The sequence below is a fragment of the Poecilia reticulata genome, chromosome 10, assembly GCF_904066995.2.
Source record: "Poecilia reticulata chromosome 10, P_reticulata-male-v2, whole genome shotgun sequence".
In the NCBI taxonomy this organism is placed as follows: Eukaryota; Metazoa; Chordata; class Actinopteri; order Cyprinodontiformes; family Poeciliidae; genus Poecilia; species Poecilia reticulata.
This window is the reverse complement of record NC_088839.1, coordinates 26,609,925-26,636,731: the sequence shown is the minus strand read 5'-3', so window position 1 is coordinate 26,636,731 and position 26,807 is coordinate 26,609,925. Positions and strand designations below refer to the sequence as shown.

Here is a 26,807-nt window from a genome sequence, read left to right as displayed (position 1 = left end):
ACACTAATTATGCTCCATTCAGTGTTCTTGGCTTGATTCTAAAAATACAAAATTTCAATTAAGGTCCTAAAGGTCCAAAAATTAATGAAATTGAAAAACAAAAAAGGCAAGTTATTAAAGCGGTTAAGTTGTCATTCTACAAGACGTTTTATCTTTCTAACTGTAGCAGAAGTATGAAAAATCTTTTTATTGTTGTTATCATTTGGCTATATTGGAGTTTCGGAATTCCGAGTGTCTGTGAACGTAACTTTTCTTTCACCCTGATTTTCGCGGCGTTGGCTGTTGTCAGTGAAGCGGAAACAAGAAGCTAACCTGAGGTTTTTCTTTACTCTGAAACATCAAACATGGAGCATTTTGTATCGACTGTGAAAAGTGAGTCATTCACGACTTGACTTATATTAATTGTTATTAACAAACTTTGTAATTGTGTCACTTCCTGTTGCAACAAACCTAGCTTACATGCTAGCAGGACCGTTAGCTAACGGACAAGCTACACTGCGGACAACCAGTTGCTTTGGTCAAAAATTTTATTTAATGTCCACTTGTGCCACTCAGGTTTGTTACTAAATATCTATTCCGATTTTTTTTAGATCTTTAAATACACGAGAGAAGATAATGAACAAAGTATTTGGTTTGGATTTTTATATTTGTAATTAATTTGAATATGTAAAACCCAGTTTGTTGTCCGTGAAACTTTTATGTGATTTATAAAAGCTAAGTAAAGTACCATATTAGTGATTTTAAAATCTTTACCACATTAGAACTGGCCCACGTCAAAGACTGCAATATTTAGGCTTTTCAAACCTGGGTAATTATGGGTGGGTCATAATGAAATAAATATACTGAATCTGGAAAACACATGAGATTAGATAACTTTATTTTCTCAAATCCTCTCTGGTGCTATCCCTACAGACTCTTTTGCCTTTACCCATGTTAAAAATGAAATGTATCTTCATGAAACGTATGTCTTTGCTCTCTTTGTCCTGTTGACTTGTCCTCTTTCTTTTTTATTTGATCAGCTCTCACAGATAACCTGCTGCAGAAACAGATGTCAGATTTTGATGAGGCCATTGAGAAACTCTTCTCTAAAGTGTCTGGATTAGATACTTTGACGAAAATACCGTATTCACAGGTAGATTAGATTGTTGGACATGATTTATAGCCAGTTTTACTAGTTCATGTTGTTCTAGACAAGTAAATGTAAGAAAACAAACTAAATATATAAAGAATACCTTGGAAAATTGGTCATTATTCAGTTGGCAGTGGGAAACTGGTCCATCTTACAGCCAGAGCTACAATCTAACAGTTTAGATGAAAATATATTATATTCTTAGAATGGTTCAACTCAAGCACACACCTAAATTCAATTGATAATCTGTGGCAACACATTAAAATAGCCGTTTGCTTACATAAGGCATCCAATTTGATTTTCAGGTGTTTTGCAAAGAACGATGGCGGCCATTTTGGTCTTTCGATATGAAAAACCGGGTAGAAAAATCTCCAAAAAACTTGCAGTTGCAATTCCACTGAAAACAAGGAGAGTTATTTCTAAATGCCACACTTTTCAGATTTATTTTTCTGAAAACAATAACATTTTCTTTCACCTCACAATTGAACATATAATATTGTTTTCATTTATTAAATAAAATCCCAGTTGAGTTGATACAAATCCATGACACATTTTCGGATTTTAATTTGTAAAAATTTAAATAACCGCACATCTTTTTCCTTCTATTTCTACTCCTACTTTCATATAAAATACAGCTATAACATGGTAAAACCTTAAAATTGTTAATACTTTAACAACCTGAAAGTTTTAACTGCTTTAATACTTATAATGTGACGTTTAATTCAGGACTTTTATCTATATTGTTTAGTTCTGCCTCAGTTGCTTGCATTAACTTTATAAAGAACTATATTTGTCTGAGTTTCATCATTAATTCTCTGTAACTTTTCCAGCTTGAAGAGTGTGCCATCCAGTTGTGGAACTGGTCGGTGACCAAAAACGCCGGTGGTGCTCTGAGTAATGTTCAACAAGCCAAAGGTACGCTTCTAATCTCATGGTCTGCCTAAATGTAAGCTTTAACAGTATTCATGCTGATAAATGTGAAGTTTAGACTCAGAAGGAAGGCTGTGAACAGAATTAGTCCCAGTAATGTTGCATCATATTCAAACATTTCCATCACGCAGTTCGTCATGCCGCATGCAGTCTGCTTTACTGCTGTGAACCTGAGAGTCCAACAGAGGGCGCCATCCGCAAGCAGATCCTGGTGAGCAGCACTGTAGGCCCTCCTCGACCAGCGCTCAGCATTTCATGAGGAGAAGGCCCATTTATCAGTGTCTAATCTTTACAGATGGCCAGCAAAACGGGCAGAACCTGGCTGGACTGCAAAAATCCCCAGATGGCCGATCATTTCTTGAGGCTTGCTGTCAAGGTGAAGAAAAATGAACGCACAGACTCAGAGAGAGAGCTTTAGTCGGTGCAAGTTTAGAGCAAACAGACACATGGTGTTTTTATAAAAAAAATGCTTTGTTTGCTACGTCTCTAGAGCCTGGAAACCCTCTACAGCCAGCTGATGTCCAGAGGCGACGCAGCAGCCGACGTTACTTCCTCCAAGGCGGATGTGGAGAAGGACCTGCTTCGAATTCTGTCATGCCAGGCAGAGTCGGTGAGCGCATGTGATGTTCGACACCTTCGATGTGAATATTTGTTCTTGTGATTTTTGGCAGCTCAGCAAGTGCTGTTCTGACAGACTTGCAGTGTGAAGTGTGAGACAGCTAAAATGTGAACTGAGAAACAATGAGAGGGGGAAATCTTTAATATCTGACAGGGAATAGTGAAAGTTCAAGTCTGACCTCGGTTGCAGGCCGTATCCCAAGGGAATAGCGGAGAAGCCACGGTCTACATGCAGCGATGTAAAGACATGCTGCAGCGGATACCGAAAGATGTAAAACAATCCCTTCGTTTGCACATTTACAACTCTATTTATTGATTTGTCACATTCACTGTGCATATTGTTGCTGAAAGTGAGGGGGAAGCTAACTGTGAACTCACTCTCTGAACACAGACGGCGTACCTCTCCCTCATGTGCTACAACTTTGGTGTAGACACCTATAATCTGAGGAAGTTTGAGGACAGCACTTTCTGGTTGAGGTAAATATGATATTAAATGTTTATTGTTAAAAACAGAGCAGGGGGAAGCAGTAACTCTTATTTTTCAGCCAAAGCTACGACATCGGTAAAACGAGTGCGAAGTACGGTCCTGGCCCAGACGTTCTGGTGAGACTGAAGTTCAGAGTTCAGGAAAATCACTGGAAATGGTTACAGATTTAAACTTTTTTTTCTCACAATAGGCCAAAGATTTGCGTCTGCTTGCTACAGTTTATCTTGAGTGGGACTGTCAGAGGTTTCAGGAGAAGGCGCTCGATGCCGTCATCTTAGCCAACAAGGTAAGACACGAGACTGTGATTTAGAGGACAGTCATGCTTTGTGTTTGATTGTCTCTGTATGAATTCGGCAGGAGTGTGTGAGCACATCTGGGCTGTATTTAAAGATAAGAATCCTCCTGAGATCCGAGGCCCCAGACAATTACATCAGAGCAGGTTAGTTAATAACGGCTCAATGAATTATTTATACAGAATATCATTAACATTGGACAGTGAGGCGTCGCTACCTGAACATTCAGGGATTCTTTGAAACTACTGGGAGGTTCAAGATGGAGGGAGATAAGACTTCTTTTGTATTTTTCACTTACATTTAAGCTACAGCGACGTAATTCAATTGAATTTAATCTGGTAGATAATTACAAAGTGGTACATAACGGTGGTGGAAGGAAAACGTAACATTTAAAACGCAAGTGGAAATACCAAAATGTGAACTAAAGAAAAACATCTTTAAGTTCAAAACTTTTTATCCAAAAGACTTGTAGAGTTTTCATTTTATTTTCATTGTTGATGCACATCTCAATGATCAAATTTTTATTTCTAAAAACAAATTCTAAACCATGTATAATTTGCATCAATCTCTTGTGATGATCAAACCCCAATAAAATCTGATGGTGTTTGTGGTTTTATTGTTACAAAATGTGAAAAAGGTTCTGCAGATGACTTTGAGATTCACATTTTAAAATGTTTTGCAAATGTTTTTCCAGGACTTGATGAGTTGCTGGAATCACAAGTTCCTCTTGAAGTCTGTCTGAGCGCAGTGAAACTTCTCATGTCTGAAGACAGGTTAGAAAACAAAGTCTTGATTTGTTTTCCACCTTTTCTTACACACAACAATAAATCACCCGAACCCTCCTGTCCAGCCTAAAGTGGGATGTTTTTGTGATTATTGTAGAGAAATGCTGGCGTTTGACTATCTGAAGCGTGTGTGTCAGCACTTTGGCTCGTCCCCCGACCTGGGTGCTGCTCTTGTGCTGCACGTTGAGCTGCTGCTGCAGAGAAACAAAGAGCTGCTGGCCAAACAGAAGATAGAAGACATCATCACTGGTACTGTTGCAATCAGATTATGTTTAATTATTGCAAGTGTGCTGCAGTTTTCTATGCAGGTCCTTAAAATTGGTAATAAAGAGCCTTCTAGCAATTGATTAAAAGCCTAAATTTGGAAAACATTTACAGTTGAAACCAGATGTTTTTTATATATATATATATATATATATATATATATATATATATATATATTAGAGATGTGCCGTTCAGGTTTTTTTCTGCCGATTCCGGCAGAATTTTATTAGGTTAGATGGCACATCTCTAATATATATATATATATATATATATATATATATATATATATATATATATATATTAGAGATGTGCCGTTCAGGTTTATATATATATATATATATATATATATATATATATATATATATAATTTATTTATTTTTCTTCACTGTGTGAAGTTAAATCCGATTAAACATCTCTTGTTTTTTGTGGTTAGTTAAAACTACATTATTTCATTATTTTATTTTATTTTTGATTATTATTCCTATTGGCTTCATAACTTACTGATCTGTGTAACTGAAATACATGTTGGGTAATGTTTTATACCTTAAAGTTATTGAAATTGTGGACATTTTTTGTTAAATTAGTGTTTTGTTCTCTGACCTGGGAAATGAAAGATACATTTCAAAACATAAGTTTACCTGGTCCCTGCTGCAAAATGTAGAATACCATCCCAAGATATTATTAATAACAGTAATAAATGATATTATAAGATAGTGAATTGAAATGATCTTTTTATAGTTTATTTGTATTGTAAAAGTAAAAAAAAACTTAACCTTGAAAATGCTTGAAAAGTTCTTGAATTTCACTGTGGGAAAACGTTACAAACCCTGTATGTAAAAACCAGTTTTACCTCCCACAGGCCACTACAGCGGTAAACAGCTCACTCCAGATGCACTGACCAGTTTGCATGTCATTCTGTGGGATCAGGCATCAAAACATTTTGAGGTGCTCTGAACTTAATTTACAAAAAAAAAAAAAAAAAAAAACCTGATTTAATACCATTTGATCAAAAACCTCTTCCAGCTCATTATCTCTGCTTTGTCATTCAGGCTGGTAACTATGCAGAGGCTCTACAGTGGTATAACTACTCCTTCAGCTTCTTCAAGGCAGGTCAGATGGAGCCAAATCTAGCCAAGCTGCAGAGGAACAGAGCGTCCTGCCTGCTGCACCTGCAGCAGTTAGAAAAGGTAAAATTCCAAGCATCAGCTGTCGTGATGGAAATTATTCTGCTGCAGTAGTTAATGCACACCAGATCAGGTGATTTTTGTTAAATGTGACTTGTAATGCTTACTTAAACATGTTAGGGTAGGTCTATGGGTTATACAAAACATTTCCATTACATTTTTTGCACAAAATCATTCTTAGATAAGGAGATTTTAGTCTGGTCAGTTCTGCCTGTTTTGAGCTCCTTTCAGAAAGAGCCGTTTTAGAGCCTCTTGTCACTTTAAATACAAATAAGCTGCTTCTGGTCAACTTTTACACTTGCATATGAAAATAGCTGCAAAAAGATGCGCAATTATACAACCGCACATCTTTGAAAAGCAGAAGAGGAGCCTCCTGCACAACCAACAAGAATGCATCAAATTGTTTCTGAATGGCAAGTCAAAAACACAATACTCGTCTTTTCTAGCAGCCATTGTACAGCAGGTAACATTAGCTGACTAAAAGGTGCTGAAACTCAGTTTGGGTTGCTAGGTAATGATCTGGGCTTTGCTGGGGTTGCATTCCGTATGTTTTTGAAACGGCTCATTTTCCAGACACCAAAAAACATTAACATATTGCCAAAAAAATGGCTGGATGTTTTTTTTAAAGTGTGTGTTCTCTTTTTAGAAATAGTAGAGATATAAATGAAAGTATTAAAAATGTACAAAATGTTAAATATCAATAGTAATTTTCTGAAAATTGTTTTACATTTGTGTTCTCAGGCTAAAGAAGCAATTAAAGAAGCGGAAAGATCTGATCCTGAGAGTATCTTCACTCAGTTCTGCATTTACAAGATTGCTGTTCAGGACGACAATGTGCAGAAAGGTATGTGCATTAAATGCAGGAACTGTAACTTTAATGATGCAATTTTTTTTTTCTTCAGCAAATTATTTGTGTTGTTTCTTTGCAACAGCTGCAGAGGCGTTGAATGCGATGGGAGTCCTGTCCAAGTCGCCAGTATCCAGCGAAGACAGGCTGCTGCTATCAGAGAGCGCAGCTTCCTGTCTCCTCTGTCTGGCAGCTCAGATTGCTCTGGAGGTAGAATTCATCACACCGCTCGTTACTCGTTCCAGTCATGAGATTAGGTCTAATAGAAAATTCATCACATTTCCCAGTGCCATGGTGCTATTATGATGATTAGAGCGCCTCATCAGTGCTACTTGCAGTTCGGACACAAATGAACGTGTATATGTGGAGGGCGGGATGAGGAGTCATGATCTTGTCACTTGGATCATATGTTGTTGGGCAGGAGGGTTTGGGAACTGACAGAAGATAACATGAATCAAACGTACTTCATCTTGAAAAGCTCAAAACATTTAAATATGTAGCATTATTTAAATATCATCACACTGCAAGCAAATGTGCAATGACTTGTAGAAGTGTTGAACTTTTTCCACATTACCAAGACAGACTTCAATGTAGAGATGTTGTAAATGATTATTTTAGTAACCGAGTATTCTATCAATTATTCTGATGATTAATTAAATAATGAAATACAAATTTTATAAAATAAAACATTGGTAAATACTGCCATACTCAGTATTACTATCGGATATCAACATTGGCTCTAAAAACGGTAGAAACACGGACGTCATCATCAATCATGAAATCCACCCGGACCGAACTTGAAAATTGGATGTTATGCTGCTAACACTTAGCTTTCGTCAAAAACTTAAAGGCGGAAGAGAGAACACTGTGTAACATAAATAATCACCCGGCCGCAACATGGTGCACTAAATAATAAAACATAATTTAACAAAGCTTCGAGGGAGGCAAGTTTCCTCTACAAATCTTAATAATCGAGGTACTCAAGTCATTCAAGGAATCGTTACATCTTACTTCAACGAATACAAACGCCCACCACACGTTTTATATTTTTATTTATAGACGTATATAACACTTCCTTTCACAGTTAATTGCTTTTTATCTCATAAACTTCACGGGATATGAATATATTTTTAAGACAGCAATACAGTTAAATAATGTCTGAACATTTTGAATATTCATAAAGGGAATGTTTGTTTGTTTGTTTGTTTGTTTGTGACAGAATGGAAGACAGGAAACTGCAATGAAAGCTCTGGAGGTTTTATGTGAGAACTCAAAAGACGAAGCTCACGTTCTGAAGGGTCTCAGGTCAGTAAAAAAAAAATAAATAAATATATATATATATATATATATATATATATATATATATATATATATATATATATATATATATATATATATATATTGAGAAGAATGATATATAGTTTGCAACTTGTATTGTTAATTTAATTGTAATTGTAATTATTGAGTACCTTCATGCTCTTTTTTCACTTTTCATAGTGGATGTTACAACATAATGCTGTTTTTCTTATTTATTTACTTTCATAAACTTAAAGCAACAATACAATATTAAATAAAAATTATATAAAATGATGTCAGGTATAAAATTTCAGTGCTTGGTGGGTCTGATGCTGGATTTGCATAAATAAAGTAATTATTTTTAGCTGGTCTGCCTTACAGATTGTAGTGATTCTGCTTCTCGGTCACCTCTAATGATCCACTGACCCATTTTCTCCAGCTTCCCCTCAGAAACTGTGTTTCTGTATAACAATGTTAGTAGGTGAAAGAAAACGAGGTCAACGCCGGGTTCTTTGTTTTTATTTTCACAGGTGTTTGGTCCGACTCGTGTTCTCCTCAGCAGAAAACTCAGCTGATGGGTTGAGGTGAGGCAAAACGTAAAAAAGAAACAAACAAATGATGTAATGTGATGTTTGGTTAAGGCTACGCATCTAAAACAATCGATCCTTGCAGGGATGTGAATCTGGAGAAACTCCTGCCGTATCTGAAACGGGGTGAGCAGATTTATAAGTGATAAACATCTGAGACCAGATGGATTTACATTTATTTCACTCTCTAGATTTTTTACCTTTAATGTCATGTAGGATTACCAATACCAATATTATTTATTTATAAATATTCTGAATTAGCACCAAAAACCTGTGATTTTGATTACAAAAAAAAACACAAGAACAATCACAAAATCCTGGAGGGGTTTATTAATATTTAAACAGTTTAATGGGTTTTATCAATACATTGTGACATAACCGGACCTTTACGAACATTTAGATTTTTGATATGGCCCAAAATGAAACTGAGTTTGACACCCTGGTGTGTGTAAATATCTGGTTTCAGCCGTTTTCTTCACATTTCCTCTAAAGTCTCCATAAACCTGAAAGCTTTCTCCTCCCATCAGCTCTGCAGACAATTTCACACCAGTCTCATATGAGTGCTGAGCGGCACGCCGAGGACGCTAACTGGTTCAGAAAGATTGGTACCGACTCTCTTTCCTTGCCACTTTAATATGACACGCTGTGCTATCACCTGAAATCTTGCGGCAGCCTCATTTTGCCGGTGTGTGGGTGCTTCTGTTGCAGCCTGGAACTCGGCTCTGCAGTGCGAGAGCAGACCTGACAGAATGAGGGATTTCTTTGTGCTGTCCTACCAGGTAAGTGTGCCGGTTGACCCCGTCATGGCCGACTGGCACAATTAAGGGATTAAATGTTGCTTTGACAAGAGAGGCAGTTTTGCTGTTCACCTTTTTAGAATTTTACATGACTTAGACTTGTTTGTTTACAATGCATTAACAACTTAATTTAAAAAAAACTAATATACGAGGCGTCAGGAGAGCCGGAGCACCAGCACTTGGTTCAATTCCCCACAAAAACTTTGGAAAAAGAAAAACTAATTTACTGATCCAATGCTTGGATCAGGGATGAAACTATTGATTGTTAACTGGAGTATTCAGACTCCAAAGGTGTCATTGTCTGATAAAACAACATATTCAGAACAGTAATAAAGTCCAAACTGTACAAAATACATATTATACATTTTACACTTCAGATGAAAGCACCTTTGTCTGTAAATATGTTCTACCCAAAACTCTTGTAGTGGCAAAGTTTTAACTTGAACCGTTACAAATTCACTAAAAGAATGTTACGTTATTGCATCTAAGGCAATAAAATGTTTATTGTCCTATTATAAAAGAAATTATATGCATATTTGAATATATTTCTAATATTGTGTTAACAGGGTTTAGTGGTTAAAAGCCGTTTCTAAAAGCCATGACATCATCATCTCATTATTTAAAGAGACAATAGTCATTCAGTATGTAAACTTCTGATGTTAAAGACATGAGTAAATAAATCTCTTATAGATTATTAATCTAAAAACATAAAATTACTAGAATAAATAATTTTGGTAGTTAGAATTGGTGCCGATTCCCTTAATTTTGGGAGATTGGTGATCAGCCGATACTTGGATGTGAAGAGGATCTTATCTACCTCAACAAAGGTCTGGAAATCAGCCACTGTCCTCTTCTGCAGGTTTGACTGACACGCCGACCCACCAAGTCATGTCTGCACGTTTGAAATCACTCACTGTTGTCAACTCAGCGGCTTTCTTGCTATATTTATCAACATTTCAAACAAAAAAAAAAGATCATTATCGGCCAAAATCAGAATCGGCAGGTCAGGAATCAGCGATCTGCTAGAAAACTACAATTGCTGCACTCCTGATGTAAACCTCTGGTTTCAGCTGGACAGTGGTTGTTTTTTCCAGCGTTATCTAATTATTCATGTCTTCTTTAGTAGTTGCTAAAATGATTTCATCAGAATAAATAAATGTGTTTTCTCTTCAGGTTAAACCTGCAGCCTTTAGTTAAAGCAGTGCATTCCTGTTTTCCTTCAGTTGCCAGAGATAAATAATTTGTTTTTCTGCTTGACCTTAAAGCTCTCCCTGCTGTGCCCTCCTGACCGCGCTCTGCTCATGGGCCAGAGGACGTCTCTGCTGATGGCAGCTGCTGCCTCTTTGGAGCTCTGCAGGAAGTCTCCTCACTCCACCCAGGTGTGCCACCCACTCCTCATCCTCCACATTTAGCACGCTCACCATCAAAAAGGATGGAAATTTACCAAGACCAGTGGAGAGGAGGAGAGGTGACTAACCACATTACAGGCGTGGGCGTCTTGCGTCGGGAGGAGAGCCGGACACTAGATGGCGCCAGTAAATCCAGAATCCTTGTGTTGGTTTCACAGGCGGAGGATCTCACTGTGGCTCTGGAGCACATTCAGGCCTGTTGGGAGGTCTGCAAAACCCTGAAAGCATCAGGTACAGCAGGCGAAAATAACAGAAACCGACAGGAAGTGGGAGTTAGTTGAACAAATATTTCTCTAAATGGATTTGAAGGCAACCTTCCAGCGGACCCGACGGACTCCCTGCTGCTGCTGTACGAGTTCGAAGCTCGTGCGAAGCTGAGCGATCCGAAGGTGGAGACGATACTGGAGTCTGTCCTGGAGCTGGAACACGTCGAAACCAAAGTGTTGGAAACCATGGCAGGTTAATAAACACTCATTTCATCAGAGGAAACTAACTCTGATTTTACCAATGGGGTTTGAAGATTTAAGTTTTGGAAAATCAGGATTTTTATTTATTTTTTTCATCCTAGGCCCTCCATTTTGTTTGACAAGCATGCTTTACAACTTCTATCCATTTGGTATTGGTAAATTTAAGTCATAATGTTTCAATAACAGTCATAGTAATTATGAGAATAAAGTTGTATGACAATAAAGCCTAAATAATACAGAATAAAGTTTTAATATTACAAGAATTAAGTCATAAGACCTGGAGAATGAAGTAGTAATTTTACACTAAGATAATTGATTATTCAATCTTATTATTAAAAAAGAAACTTTTTCCTCCCAACCTTTTAAGACTTCTTTTGCATATTTATTTTATGATTATGTTCTTGTAATTCATTCAAAATTCTCGTAGGCTGGTAGTAACCGAAGGGTTGATTGAAATAAATAAATGTAATTTCTTCATTAGAAAAGAAAGCGAGAAAAAAAAGTATTGATTAAAATCAGAAATAAGCAGTAAAGCAGTCAATTGCACAATAAATAAAAATAAGCTTAATAACTTCCATTGTGATGATTCATATCTTTAATATCATCCTGTTACAGCGTTTACAAGTTTATTGATCTTTGAGAGGGCATGCTTACGTTAGTTTGCTATTCACAATATACATGACTTGGAAATGGACAATATAATCGCCATAATTTGCTATTGTGACCAGCCTAATCAGAAAATATGAGATTTTCTTTAAGCTAAATCACCCAGTCCTATCTGGAATGTTGTTACTTAAAGCTGCAGTATTTAACTTTTATTAAAAAAACATTTAAAAAATATTTGTTAAATCAGTGTGGTACCAGACATGATCTGTGAGAAGACAGATCCCATCTGCCTCGGCCCTGAACTACCATTGCTCCTCCAGTCCAAAACCAATCAGAGTCAGGAGGAGGGTCTTAGTGCTGTCAATCAATCTCATGTAGGGTGGAGAAATTGTTCATCTGCCGTTATCTGTAGCTACGCTAACTAAACTGAGCATTCACAACAGAATGTGCTAGCTGCAGCTTAGCACAAAGCAAGCGAGGAGATGATTGACAGAGCCAAGACCCCCTCCTGCCTCTTATTGGTTGTTTCTAGTTAGCACTGGGAGAAGGCAGAGGAACTGGGGGGGGAGGGGGTGGGGGGGGTTTCACAGATTTTGTGCCTTATATTGTCACAACTTAAAGACAGGTTCATCAAATATTTCTGATAAAAGTTACATAGAGCTTTAAGTATTTATTCATGCAGCTTTAAGTATTTATTCTGTTTTTATTGTTTTTTTTCTTAATGAAGGCTTAGCCATGGAGCCTCCGGCCCACTTCCCTCAGCTCTGCAAGAAGGCCCTGAGAGCTGCTCTCTCCCTGCACAGGAAGCAACCCCAGGCCGACCCGACGCACTGCAGGCAGCGCTGCGCCACATGAAAACACGCTTCCTTGTTTATGGAACCATCATTTCTAACTGTGTGTCTCCGTCTCAGTAAGTACGTCCACAGCCTGATCAAGCTGTCCCTGCCGAGCGGCGTGTCCGAGGTGGAGAGCCGCGTCCTGCAGGAGCTGTGGGATTACTTCGAGGACGCTCTGTCCATCATCTCAGCCACGGTGAGCCAGCGCCAACAGAACTGCTCCATAATTAACCCCCTCTCCTCCACTCTGCCGCTGCCCGCTGTTTCTTGGAAACCACTTTTTTTTTTTTTTTATCTATGGGCTTTCAGCCACACTTCAATTAGCAGATGCTTCCATTCACCACCCCTTCCTGCCAATTTGAATGTTAATGTTCTGCAGAAATCGTCACACTGCCGGTGAGCAGCGCCTCTGAAAGGGACGTGGGATTATTGAAACATCACGCTGCCTTTCAGGCGCTGCACATTTTCCCTTTCAGAGGGAGTTATTACTTGAAAGCTGTCGAAATCTTTGGATCAAAGTAAAGGGACAAGATTAAAAGTGTTGGAGAATATGAATGAAATGATTAAAACGAGTTAGTAAAAAGGTTAACACACAAAACGGCAAGATTTGATGAAAGTTTCTGAGTAAAGGGAACTTCAGTCACCCAGGTGGCTGAAAAAAGCCTTTTTTCTAACATCTTCCTGCTTTCCTCCGCAGCCGGACGGCTTCCCAGAGATGGAGACGCTGTGGCTGCTGACTCAGGCGTGGAACGCCGGGATTCTGCTGTACAGCCTGGCCCAGTACCACGAAGCCGAGAAGTGGTGCGGCCTCGCCATGAGCTTCATCCGACACCTGGGGTCTCTGAGGGAGAGCTACGAGACGCAGGTAGAGCAGCGGAGTCATCTACGGAAAAGGATTAGGTCCAAAAATATAATAAACTTCTGACCCGTTTCCTCAAAATTCAAATAAATAAAACAGGTACGTTGTTAGCATATGAAAATAATCACATAATTGTTTCTTCTCACGTAATACTTTTAAGATTAGATTTGCCTGATCATGCATACATTATTAAAGTTTTCAGTGGCACTAATAGTGTTCCTTATAGTCATTATTATTGGGCTCGTATCTGTAAGGTGGAACGTGTGTTTTCTGTTTTTGCACGTGCGCATGACGGCATATTATGGCCGTTGTAAATAGAACAAAAGAAGTAAATTTCCACTAAAAATCTCAAATTACAAGTTGCAAAAGTTAAACATTTTTAACTTTTCAGAATTTTTCATGTATTTTCTAGAAAATTTCTTAGATTAATCTCAATTTTCTGGCAAATTTTTGACTTTTGAAACTCAAATTTCCAATAAAATTTCCTAGAAAATTTCTGGCAGAAAATTACTTTTCTATTTTCTTTCCATCTGCAATGGCCCTAATAAGTTGCTGTACTTGGATCTCAGGAAATCATAGAAAAGTTATTTCAGTAATTTAACAAAAAAATGTACGCATACAGAGAAACATTGTTTTTCCAGCATTTACCAACACATCGTCTAGTAACTAGGGGTGCATTATGGGATATGTAGTGTTGGCAGAGGCCTGCAGTTTTAATTCTGGCTTACTGCTAATAAAACAAAGTCTTAGAAAATATTATCTTGAGTTATTTTCCACAAAGGCTTAGCCATGTATAGAACAGTGTTTAGTGTATAAACATGCATATTAATAGAAAGTTTAGTTGAAGGAAAAACATACAGGAAAAGGCAGTAGGGATAAAGTGCAGCCTTGAAAGGATTGTGAAGTGTAAAACCTTCCCGAATGAAGGTAAAGGTCAAGTTTCCATTTTATTTGGTAATTAGAATCTGGAGGAAGATGGAGAAACAGAATCCATGTTGCTTGTTTTTATGAAGTCCAAAGTCAGCGCAGCCGTTTGAGAGGAGGTTTTAGAGCACTTCCTGCTCCCTCCTGCTGACAAACCTCAGAGATACGACTTGGTACCGACCCACAGTGTACCAAAAACTGGTCCAACGCCCAGTGGTACTAGCCTGACCTTTAACCCCACAGATAATCGATGGGAATCTAGAAGCAGCGTGGGCTTCCAGAACCGCAGGTTGATTGCCTCCATGCAACGCTGCATTGATGCAGTAATTCATACGAAAGGAGCCCCAACAAAGGCCAACAGGAGTGAAATAAATAAACTTTCCTCTGATATTTCTTTGATGCGTTTTCAGCTAATGATGCTTAAGAAATGGTAAAAATCAAGTTAAATGTTTGTTTCCACAGATGACTGGGCTCTACAGTGAAATCCTGGACAGACTGGACAAAGCGAAGAAAAACATCCACACAGAGGAGTAAAACGTTCAGCTCTTCTCTCCTACATGTTCTGTGTTGTGAAGGTGAACCCAACGGGTTCATCCCATCAGTTTGTTACAGGTAAAAGTTCTTCTTTACATTCAAATATTCGGGCTTCTTGGTAGACGACAATATTTATTACAGCTTTCAGAAAGTTTGCAGACGATTTTTCATTCATTTTCTAGTGAACTATTAAACCCTCCTGTTTTTTTTCATATCTTTGAATATAAATTCCATAAAAACTTGCTAGATTTTGTATTTTGAATTAAATGTAATTGTACCGTTTTATATGCATATGAATGTTTCCATTTGAAGTTTTTTTGTCCTGTTGACTGATTTAAAAAGCATTTTTACATCTCACTTTAATTTTCATTCCTTTGTGTTCAAATACCCTAGAAATTTCATGCTCCGTTTCCCATCTGGTGGCAAAGTGTGGAGAAATGTTAACTTTTAAAACTTTACGCAAAACATTTGGTTAGAATCAGTGTTTCCGCCAATTATATGGAAGGCCAAAAAGGACAAAATTTAAAAATGCATCATTAAATCATGAATTAAATGCAACCTGGAAATAAAGGCTTAATTTAATGTTTCACAATTAATGTATAAGATGTAATTAAATGATTAAAATCCAAACATTTCTACAGACTAGTTTTAGCGCTGCCCTCGACTTTGACAGAAAATTAAATATTTTCATCCATCATTGTAAGTTTGTATTTTAACAATTTAAAGACATTAAATGGTAAAAATTAAGCATTTATTTAAAGTTTTAATTAAATGCATCATGTAATCAAATGATCTACATATTAAACAATTTATTTCATGGTGCATTTTATTAATGATTTAATCATTTGTTTTTGGTAACACTTTATTTGAAGGGGTGTGCATAAGACTGACATGACACTGTAAAAAACAACATAACATCTGTCATGAACATATAGAAGTCTTTGACAGTTGTCATAAAGTGTCATTCGGTAAATAATGACACTTTTAATGCAAAGTTGCTCTAAAAGTTGCATTAAAAGTCAATTAAAAGTGCCAACTTTGCATGATTTTGTAAATTATAATTTAATGCAAAGTTGTAATTTTTAATGGACTTTCAATGGAACTTTCAGAGCAACTTTGCATTAAAAGTGTCATTATTTACCGAATGACACTTCATGACAACAGCCATAAACATTCATAAAGATTATGTTCATAACAGATGTTATGTTCCGTTTTGACAGCGTCATGTCAGTCTTATGCACACCCCTTCAAATAAAGTGTTACCTTGTTTTTTGTCCCTTTTGACCCTCCATACACACAGGATGGAAAAAGTATATCAATACATAATGTTTCTATGGCATTACTTATAGGCGCTTCTTTTTTGTGGCCAAAACGGACAATTTTGCCTAAATATTAAAAATTGATCGATGTTGCAAACATTTGACTCCCCTAAAACGTTGCAATTTTATAGGGGATAAAAGGAAGAAGAGAAAAACAAAAGTAATCACTAAAGCCATCATTTAAAGGCTTACAAATATGAAAAATTATTTGTCTGTTAAAGACTTATTTCTATGGCCAAAATAAAACGAACCCCAAGGGTTTAGAATTTGCACTTGATTGCCCGAGCCACTTAAAGCCGAATAACAAGCACATCAAGATTATAACTGAGTCACATATTTTATTTTCAAACAAATAAACTCTCGTCAAGTCCCAAAATAAAACCCAAACAAAAAAAAGTTGCAGGACCGCGTTCCCTCATGACTAGGACAGGGAAGACCATGAGGCCGAGTGTCCTGATAGGCTGTACCACCTGCAGTGACAGGAAGGAAACTACTGTACAATCAAAGGGTTCATGTTTGCAAGCACTTACTGCACAATGTGCCAGAACAGAAACATATCATCACCCCAAAAAGTACAAACAAAAAGAAAAAGAAAAGCCTGAGCCCCCTCCCCGACCCCCTTCCCCCCGTAAAATAAAATAAAAATAAAAATAAAACGCATCATGTCTCTCGTCAGAACGTCCCTGGCCAGTTATACACACACAGATGCGTTCAGGTACCATTAACCTCAATGGAAATAGGAGTGATATCGAGTTCTTTGGGCTTTGACGCGGCTGACCGAGGTATGAATACACACGTTATTAACAGTCAGCTGGATGTCCGCTGAACACCAGAGAGGACCCACTTTAAGCGTCTAACGATGGAGGTTTCCGCCTGCATTGCTTTTATTTTACAATATATCTTCGTTGTTTGAATCTATACACCCAGACACAAGAAATCACACGTAGACAGTTCCCTACTCCAGGGAACCGGATCCCCGTCTCGCTAGCTAACCTTTCCCATGAGAAATACTGACGTTACAGCACATTTTTAAACGGAGCTTGAAGCTCAGGAGTAGCTCAAACTTTTACTTACCTGACGTCTGCGGTCTATAAAACCTGTCTGTCCGAGTTCGAGTCACACATGCATGAAGCACAGGTGAGGAGGGGACGCGTGGGGGAGGGGCTTATTTACATTGTTCAGCTACCACACCGTTTTGAAACAGTCTGCAAGCAGTTTATAAATGGCTCTGTTCCCTTCGGTTATTCCCTGAACTCTGGTTTTGACACAGGTAATGACAGCTGGTTTAGCAGTGGTGCCTGGCAAGTGGGCACACCTGATCGGAAAAAAACGCCCGCAGGTGTACAGGTGCTGTGTGAGCTGGAGAAAGAGAGAGAGAGAGAGAAAGAAAGAAGGGGGATCCCCAGACGTCTGGGTTCCAGGCAAGTTAAACGCAGAAGAATTAAAATATAAAAAACTAAAAGGCTGAGAGGGTTCAGAGGTCTTGGGTCACGGTTTCGATCGTTTTCGATGTCGAGCTGCGAGTCCTGCAGGAGAGAAAGCGATGATGTCCAGTTAAAAATGAAGCAGGAGTGCCCCTCTTTTAGTAATCCGGTGTCACCTCTAAGAGCTCAACACAGTGGTTCAGCGTCAAGGTTTATAGATACACAAAGCATAAGAAGATTTACTCAAACCCAACTTTAGTGTTTTCTCTTTTGCAGAGGGGGGACAATTCAAAAACAGGTTATACTGACTCTTTAATTGTTAGAACATCCAATACAATTATTGTCTTGTTCTACCCGTTTTTAAGGCCGCCACACACGGCGGCGGCAGCGGCTGATAGGACAGTACCATGTGACCAATCAGAAGTGAATCGTCCTGGAAGGCAGAGAGTGTAATGGGGTCGTCTACTGCTCAACATGAGTCGGGAGGCTCTACCTGTCTGGATCGGATAAAGCCAAATTGTTTGATTACACAGGAAAAAAAAAATAACAGGAAAAAAAGGAAGTAAAAGGAGGTAAGACTTGATTTTTGATCTATTGCACTTAACGTCTGACCTCCTGGCTCTTTGAGGGCACAGAATGTAAAGATCTCTCCCTCTTTGGCTGCTTCCAGCCTCCCTCACAGACAACAGGTAGTCACAAAACAGAATTTGTATTAGATGTAAGGCAGTTTGGTGTTTTGCAGAGAGCCCGGTTACACTTCTCTACCCCCGTCCTTTACAGAGCAGCTAAAAACCACAAGCCAAAAAATAAAATCGAATTTAAAAAAAAAATAAAATCCCACAAGAAAGGAAGGAAAAAATCTAAACAGCCCTCCGAATGACGGTTCTAACGAAGTGTAAAATGTGAAGTTTTCAATATGCTGTAAAATCTCAGAAGGACTTAATGATTTATCTTGTGATCTTATAATATAAATGTAGAGATTCACAACACATTTCTTCCTCTTGATCCGCCATCTTTCCAGATGACCAAACAGCGAGCTGGTTCGTGATGAATAGATCACCAGTTTTGTTTTTTTTAGTAGGCTCCTCCGCTAATTTCCTCCGTCGGTATAAACAAGAGAGACGAACAGTACCATCAGCAGGGCTCAAATTTGATCCAGTCCGTTTAGAAAAAAACCCAAAAAACTAAAAACAAAACCCTAATTGTTCTTCAACCTCTCGTCTTGTCTTTTTAATTGTGATCTGATGAACATTTACAAAGTGTTCCAACTTGGTATGATTTGTCTATATTTCTTCTTTTTGAATCACTTCTCCTCCTTCCCGACACCGATCTCCAGGCCGTTCCTAGTCCACAAAAGGAAGTTGATCCTTTTCCCTTTTTGCTTTCGTTTGACAAATTCCTTTGGAATGGCGATTCCAGTCTTGAATGGTTTTGTTGAGAAACTCATGCAGGGGTGTGCACAGTCACAGTAATGGTGATAAAGACTTCTTTTTCATTTAGAGAGTAACATAATGATGACACTAAAACTGGATATGAAACATATCTGCAAAAAGGAGGTGAGGAGCGCGGGAGAGGGGTTGGCATGTGGACGTGGGTAGGGCCTCTGGGGGGCAGGAGGGGAGCTCTGCGGCGCCGCTGCAGGTTGGACGGCCGGGAGCTCAGAGCTTCTCTGGGGAGGGAATCCAGATGTATGGCCCGGACTGCTCCTCGATGATTAGCTTGATTTTGTTGTAGATCTCCTCTAGCGAGTCACCCTGTACAATAGCTGCAAACAAACAAAAGATTTACTTCCTGATTTTATGTAAAATGAATCAATCAGTGTTCCCAACCATGGTCCTTGAGGAACACCGCAAGAGAAATTTACAAAGACTCATTTACAAAGGTTGGTTCTCAGTCAGGGCTGGGCGATCTGACTTAAATAGAAAATCAAAGATTTCTTTCATAATCTAGTTTTTTCTACTTCTCTTAAAGCCGCAGTATGTAACTTATATAGAGTGGTTTGTCACATATTTATTAAAGTTATCACTATCACCACCACAATTTAACACACTGAACTATAGTAGCAGACATTAAAAGGTCATTTATATTTTCACAGCACATTTAGTAACTGTCTCTGGTACCATGCTGCCCAGAGACAACAGATTCATTTATTTATTTTTAAAGGTTTTGGTGTCACTATTGGCCTTTACTCAATGTTCACTACTGCAGAAGTTAAAATTCTTGATTTTTCTTATTTTCAACTTTTCTTTTGAATATTTCAGACAGACTCTTTGGAACCAATATGTGACCCCACTGGTCCACTGCATTTAGAAAGTGTTTTACACACAAATTAAGACTGTTTGTCATTTCAGACAATTACAGTTTGAAAATAAACGTGGAAGGCTTTAAATCTTTCATTTATAACTACTGAGAGTAAATAAGTCAAAAAAGCAGCAACCAACCTGTGAAATACTCTCCGAAGTCTTGCTCCAGCTTAACCGCCTTGTCAAAGATTTTATTGGCCTGCTCGTACGTCTGCCGCTTATTCATTTCCCTGAATGGAAACAAGATAAAGTTACTCCGAAACGCTCAGAAGCTGCTGATATTTCGGTCGCACCGTGTTGAAAGTCTGCAGCTTACATTAGAGCTTCAACAGATTTTGGTTTTATAAAGATGGCGATCGGATAAAGTTGTGCTTGCTGCAGTCGTTTTATGGCGTTCCCAGACACATCCAGAATGCAGTGTTTCCCCTGAAAGCACATTAGGACCATTAAATACCCAAACAGACACTTTACAGCTTCACAACCTGCTGAATGTTATGATTTCCTCGAAAACTTGACGCCTACCCGCTCTGCCACAGTTCTGACAGACAAGATGCTCGTCCCGTAGAGGTTCTCATTAAACTGGCCGGCCTCAATAAATTTATTATCCTGAATATCTTTCTCCATTTGCTCCCTGGAGCCCACAAAGTGGTAGTCCTGCCCGTCGATCTCGTTCTCTCGCCTTGGACGGGTTGTGTCTGCGGAGGCAAACGGAACGGGTTTATTTCTCCGTCTCTGATTGTGAGTTCGCCACGGCGTGCACAACGTTGGGCGCCAACTTACGGGGAACGCACGAGCCAAACTTGTGGGGGAACTCGGAGATGAGGTCGTCGTTTACTCTGTCCTTCATTGGGCCCAAAATGATCACAGGCCTTGTGTAGTGGACTTGAATTGAAACAAGAAAAGTGAGTTTACACGATGACAAGAGACACCAAACATTTCCTCAGAGCACAGAGTTCCACTCACTTTCCTGCCGAATGACTGGCTCATAGGAGAGGATCGTGTCCTCTTGACCCTCTGTAAGAAAACGAAGCAAAGAAAATTTAAATATGATTTTTTTTTACTTTCTGAAGATACCAGTACCTCATTACTTTTCTCTCACTTTACAACCACAAAATTCAGTTTATTTCTATGGCAGATAAACACAAAGCAGTGTGTTATTGTGTACACTGTACACAATAACACACTAAATATAAAAGTGTATTTTATATTTATACTCCAAAATTAAATCCTGTGCAGTTAATGGCTTTAATGCTGATTTGATTAATGCTGTTTCTTAAAACTTTAATTTATGTATCTGGTGCTGAAACGATTAATTGTGATGAATCAATTAGTGAAATATTTGTCTATGTGTATATACATATATAACCTACAAATTAACCTACAAATGCGTACCATGCTAAAACTGTTGAAGCGTGAACTATAGGAATGATATATTACTGTATTTAAGCAATAAAATGTTTATTTTCCTACTTATTCATTCATTTTTGTGCATCGTTTACTGTATTTCTATTGTTGAGGTTAAATAAAAACATCTGCAGAATCTGTCAAATCTTTATCTGACAAATTGTCAGAATAATTGAAGTCATTAGTTAATGACTTAGTTAACTAATTAGTTAACTAATCATTAGTTGCAGGTCCCCGTGCTGCTTAAAATGTCTTAAATTGATTAGCAACAATGTTTATTGGTCTTAAATTCGTTAATCACCGGCCTTAACTTTTGTGGTGGCAGAACTATTTTATCTCAGATTTTCTATGTAGTTTATTTTTTTTCATGAGACTTTTCTGTCAGACAAATGTTAGAGCTGCATGTTTATTGCATTCTGTGACTAAAGGCAGTTCAGGCTACCGCTAACTAGCTGCTAACTTGCTAGTTAGTTAGAAAGGTTTTTATGGGTTAACGTAAATTTGTTGCCAGTTTGCAGGATGACGTCCGTCTTTGCTTCTCTTTGCTACTGGCTCACTTCTGTTCAACCCATTAGATGCTTGGCACTGACACTATGGAAAATATATTGACGTGTGATTTTAGCTGCATCTCTTATTTAACGCAACACTGTAATTGTGAAATTGTGTTTTTTCGACATGAGCGGAATATCAAAGTTTTGCCCACATTTGTTGTGGAAACGCAGCTGATGTGTGAAGCTGGTAAGAGACTTTCAGATTTTATTGACCTACCATATAAACTCCTGAAACACAACGAAGCACTCGATATACAATTAAAGTGACTTACTTGAACTACTTTCACTGTCACTTGTGTTGGATGTCAGGCATTCTGAAAAGCAAAAAAAATTAAAATCTCAGATCAAATTGTCATTTTTTAATTAATTCAAAGGTTTAAAATGTAATTTCACCTGCCTAAATAGCCTCAGCCCACCATGTTAATCAACTGTTGGGCCTTTTAAGAACGAAAAGAAAAGAAAAGGGCGAAGGGGAAATAAAGAAAGCAGAAGTTCTTCTATTTGCGACAGTCAAGCTTTTGCAAAACTAGGGAAGTGGTTTTTAGGTGCAAGCAATAGGAAATTAAGTGTTTCCTGTGACTAGACCCAGTATTCCCAGTCCAAATGCTTCGTATTGGTCGCCTCCAAGCAGACAGAGTTACAACACATGCATCGTAACTCTGTGACCTTAAGAGACAAACAGAAAGACCCCCAGGAGACTGAAGAAGTGTCACCCTGGCTCCCATAGGAATGCAGCCTCTGTACATACTGTGAGTCTGAGGGGTGTGTGTGTGTGTGTGAGTGTGTGTGCGCGCGTGCCCTCTCCACCCTCTAAATGTGTGTGGTTCTCGCATTCCCATCTGGGTCTGCAGTGACAAAGCGGGACAGCTGCTTGACACGGTGCAACCACACACTTACTCAAACTCTTTGATCCATAAAAGTCATCGCTTAACCCCGGGAAGTCCTAGATGTCCCGACAGGTGAGAGCGGAAACCGAGAGAAGAAAAGCAGAGAGGAAGAAGAAGAGGTTAGTGAGAGTCGGAGGGGGCGAGGCAGAGGAGGAGGAGAGGAAGAGGAGTGTGCCCGCTGACACACGGTGCCGTCATGCTCATTAAGCCTGAGCTCCACTTTGTTCATAGTAAGCCACTGCTTTTCAATTACACAGGCCCAATCCCATTAAAACGGGATTTTGACCTGCTAAGAGTTAAAGCTTCAGCCCAGTAATGAGATTCTCCTTGTTCTGGGGTCAATGACTGACTGGAGAATCGATCAGGACTTAAAGCTGCATCATGTGACCTTTTGTACATAATTGTTCAAACTGTCACCATGTCGTGACAGTATAATATGAGTCAGATAGCAGGCCTGTCGCAACAGCAAATTCAGCTAAATTATACCAGTAATTATTGCGATAAACAATAATATTGACACCATTTTCAGGTAATGTGTTAATAATGGCATAATAATTGAGGTCCACCCTCGTTAAGACAAACTTTAATTTTGAAAAGAACACGTCACACAGGTACTAAAAATTATTTTGAATATCCCAAATAATCAAAAACGGTAAATAAAACGGAAATAAAAACCACTTAGAACTGAAAACAAAATAACCCTTCAGAAAATATCAGAATGGAAATTACAGAGCCTATTTTAATTGATTTGATAAATTTAAAAAAGAAAAACAAAATCTAGTCTGTTTTCTTTTGGTACTAACTTGAAACAAACACTATAAGCGCTGTCAATCAAGCTCATGTATCCCGCTTGCACTCAAACAGTTTCTGCCCGTAAATCTCTGCCATTAGCATATCTAGCAGCGCTTCCACAAGATTGATTGACAGCACTAAGACCCTCCTGTGGGCTTTGATTGGTTGGTTTGGTCAGGAGCGGTTCATTTTTTCAGACGGCTGTAGTAGCACCGAAACGAGAAACTCCATGTTTTCGCAAATCATCTGTCTCATATAAAACTGTCAGGACATGGTGACCTTTTCAACAAATATGTAAAAAAGTTTGTTTTTTTTTCAAATAAAAGTTACATACTGCAGTTTTAAATAAATAAATACTAATAGCTGGCAGCACAAACGCAGCTAGACACTCCTCTGGAGGCGATGCGGTCACACCAGAGAGGAACCCCACGCCTCCTCCTGTGGGGAATCTCTCTGGGAATGGGAGCGGTGCCGCCACACACACCGTCCCTGAAGGTGAGCGGAAAGATGAAAGACGAAAGAAGAGAAGCATGAAGGGGGGGAAAGGACCCAAAAAAAAAAAAAGGAGAGAAACCCCCCAAACCCGCCCCTCGATCACACAGCTCGATACTCACGTTCAGGCTCCACCAACTCGTGCACAATATTCTCCTTGCTCTTGTAAAACGGGAACTTGCGTGAGAGGTTGAAGCTTTTTTTGCGCTTCACTTTAACTTGCTGCTGATGTGAGGGTGAGAGAGGGGAGGGGGAGATGGGTGGGTGGCAGGTGAGGGAGGGAGGGAGGACAAAAACGACAAAAAAAAAAAACACAAAAAAAAAAACAGACGAGGTTTCAATGAAGGTACTCCACAACCATGCAAGAACAGGGAGGAGGGGGCAAATGAAATGTAAACAATTCACATCAAACGATGAACATGAGAAACAGGTAATGGGTGAAACCGAATGCAGCGTCAATGTGAAGGAGACGGGCGACTGCAGACCAAATCAAACATTTACTGTGTATAAATTAATCAACATTAATAATTAGATTCATCCTCATTAAATTAAAATCAAATCTGAAAGCTAAAGCCTGTCCAGGTGCGTCTTAGTGACTCAAACCATCAGAAAACGATGATTTACTTCAATAATTCAGTTCAAAAAGTAAAACTTATGGTGCATCATTTACACCAGTCCTGTTTGGTCCACTTTAATCAAACTCTGATTTGCTTAGAAAGTCCGGTACATTACTGTGATGTAGACCAAAAAAACCTCAGTCTCTGTTGAAGTGAACTCTGCTGTTGGTTTGAATGGATCCGAACGCCAAGCAGACTGGAGACCGCCCCAAAAGCAGGAAGTGAACTATAGCACAGGGCATTCTGGGTAGATGCCACCAAAACAAACATGCGAGTCTAGCGATAGTGGAAGAAATTATTCGTGGTCTGAGAAATTCTTTATCACCTGAAATCTGATGCCATGATATATTTATTTACATTTCATGACGAAGAAAGCTGCCCTCACCGTCTTCTTCTGGGGTTTTTATGTCGTTTAATTCAGTGGTTCTTGGTGCAGCGCCTCCACAGGCGAGGAGGGGAACAGGTTTGTGAAGTGAAAGCAAAACCAACTAAAAATAGAACAAACGTTGCAACTTTGGTCCCCAGTCGAACCAGGTCTACTGGGCTATCAGCTGTGAAAGCATCTTTAATTACACACAGAGATAGTTTTCACTAAGTATTTATATGTGTTTGTTAATCCTACAGCTAATGCATTTCTAAAACTAAGTCACTCATAAACTGATGGTGGACCTCAAACATGGATTCTGTCTTTTCCCTCATCCTTGACTGACGTCAGACTGCCCCAGGGCAGCCGTGGCTACAGTCCTGTAGCTTCCCATCATCAATGTGTGAATGAGAATGAATGATTTCATGTAAAGAGTCTTTGAGTGTCCTAATAAAGCATTACATAAGTCTGATGTCATTTCACTTAATCTCCTTCAGATCTTTATATTTCCAAATTTAAAGAAAAGAAATTACCTTCATCTTAAAAGAGGACATAGAGACCACTGAGGAACCGTTCAGTGTGTTTTGTATAAAAAAATAAAATAAAAAATTGACATTTCCACCTCAGGGCATGTAGCTCATCTGAGTGTGGGTTTCTGAAACTTCTTCATGATGTTAAATACTCCTCTGAAGTCTGTAGTTATTTCTTGTGCGGGTTTCTCTGCCACCATACTTTTTTCTTCCACTCAACTTTAGGAAGCATCTTAATGCAATACTCCCATTTTTGAGAGCAGAATTAGGTTTTTAGGAGCTGCACTTTAGCTAAATCTGTGTTTTCAAACTATTCATACAGTTTTATTTGAACTGAATCATTGAACTTAGGTAACCTTTTGATGATATTCGGTAATTTACAACAAGTCTCCCCTTATAGATGGCTAATAATAGTTTATAGATGTTATCCATTCATTTATAAACAATTTATAAGTCATTAACCGTTTCTTGTGTATTAATTCTCAGAAGGAGAACATATGCTGAAATGTTACATTTACAAATAACTAGATAAAATATGTAGGTGAATAGACTTGGCTCACTCTTTGGCAAACTGGTAGATTTTGTCTCCTCACTCTTAATTAATGCATAATAAACAATTATTAATGACAAAGTGTTCAGAGCTGAATTAACATTTATTACCTATTTATTAGACTTCTACTGTAAAATGGTTCCTGATATTCTAATTTACAGAGAAGTGCCCGTGAATGTTTTGATTACAAACAAATCGTCTCCAGGGAGCTGCTCTGTAATCAATCGGGTAAATTGATCGCTCTCGCTTCGGTAAAGAGGTGCTGGTCGCTTTCCCGCTCGGCAGGAAGTGGGCCGTCTCCCCCGCTGGGGACCCGGGGCCGGTGGTCCCCCACACTTACCCTGTTGGACTCAATCATGCCTGTCCTGGCGTGGAACTTGACAGTTTTTAATCTGGCTCGCTCTTTCTTTTCCACTCTGGGGAAGGAAAAAAAACAAACATTTTTGGTTTTTAGATGTTATTACTCAAGCTTTTTTATTTCCTTTGAAGGAAATAAAAACACAAATGGAGGAATATACCTTTTCTTGCTTGGAATGACCCCGATCTGCTCGCTCTCTCCGTGCGGAGTGACGAGCCTCGCCTGCCACCACTCATCGTCAGAAGCGTTGATGACATGAAGGATATCGCCATAAGAGAAACTCAGGCCTTGGCTGGGCAGGCAGCTGTCTCGTGCTCGATCGTAGTCAAAGAGAGCTCTACAAAAAATAAACAGATTTGAGTTA

General features: G+C 38.7%; 2 protein-coding genes across 16 annotated transcripts in view; one reads left to right on the top strand and one right to left on the bottom strand.

Moving 5' to 3' along the window:
• Positions 1-231: 231 nt before the first annotated feature.
• On the top strand, positions 232-26,807 carry tex11 (testis expressed 11). 3 transcript variants are annotated; one of them, XR_534691.3, is made up of 30 exons: positions 232-372; positions 1,020-1,132; positions 1,960-2,044; positions 2,191-2,270; positions 2,355-2,435; positions 2,550-2,669; positions 2,868-2,948; positions 3,069-3,154; positions 3,223-3,280; positions 3,355-3,450; positions 3,522-3,603; positions 4,152-4,230; positions 4,340-4,491; positions 5,366-5,451; positions 5,556-5,693; positions 6,432-6,534; positions 6,623-6,747; positions 7,757-7,842; positions 8,364-8,417; positions 8,506-8,546; positions 8,948-9,025; positions 9,129-9,199; positions 10,483-10,596; positions 10,785-10,857; positions 10,936-11,085; positions 12,427-12,535; positions 12,611-12,731; positions 13,233-13,400; positions 14,781-14,930; positions 26,575-26,807. XR_534691.3 is itself a non-coding variant. In XM_008420766.3 (29 exons), exons 1-29 carry the CDS (start codon positions 345-347, stop codon positions 14,850-14,852), a joined length of 2,730 nt encoding a protein of 909 aa, XP_008418988.1. In that variant the 5' UTR covers positions 232-344; the 3' UTR covers positions 14,853-15,209. The 3 variants fall into 3 exon arrangements, 2 of the variants coding, with proteins under 2 accessions (XP_008418988.1, XP_017162589.1); XM_008420766.3 differs by lacking the exon at positions 26,575-26,807 and having other exon boundaries at positions 14,781-15,209; XM_017307100.2 differs by lacking the exons at positions 232-372; positions 26,575-26,807 and adding an exon at positions 473-555 and having other exon boundaries at positions 14,781-15,209.
• The window catches only part of dlg3 (discs, large homolog 3 (Drosophila)), a 110,773-nt gene continuing 100,455 nt past the window's right edge, over positions 16,490-26,807 (bottom strand). For 8 of the 13 annotated variants that reach the window (XM_008420772.3, XM_008420771.3, XM_081611787.1 and 5 more), the window contains 10 exons: positions 26,604-26,780; positions 26,426-26,501; positions 24,147-24,249; positions 22,126-22,167; positions 20,862-20,912; positions 20,679-20,780; positions 20,421-20,593; positions 20,215-20,324; positions 20,037-20,128; positions 16,490-19,360 (listed from right to left, as the gene is read on the bottom strand). In XM_008420772.3, coding sequence (XP_008418994.2) covers positions 19,254-19,360; positions 20,037-20,128; positions 20,215-20,324; positions 20,421-20,593; positions 20,679-20,780; positions 20,862-20,912; positions 22,126-22,167; positions 24,147-24,249; positions 26,426-26,501; positions 26,604-26,780 — 1,033 coding nt within the window. In that variant the 3' untranslated portion in view covers positions 16,490-19,253. Of the gene's footprint in view, positions 19,361-20,036; positions 20,129-20,214; positions 20,325-20,420; positions 20,594-20,678; positions 20,781-20,861; positions 20,913-22,125; positions 22,168-22,750; positions 22,797-24,146; positions 24,250-26,425; positions 26,502-26,603; positions 26,781-26,807 lie in introns of all 13 variants that reach the window. The other 5 variants (XM_008420768.3, XM_081611788.1, XM_081611789.1 and 2 more) reach the window with 2 other exon arrangements.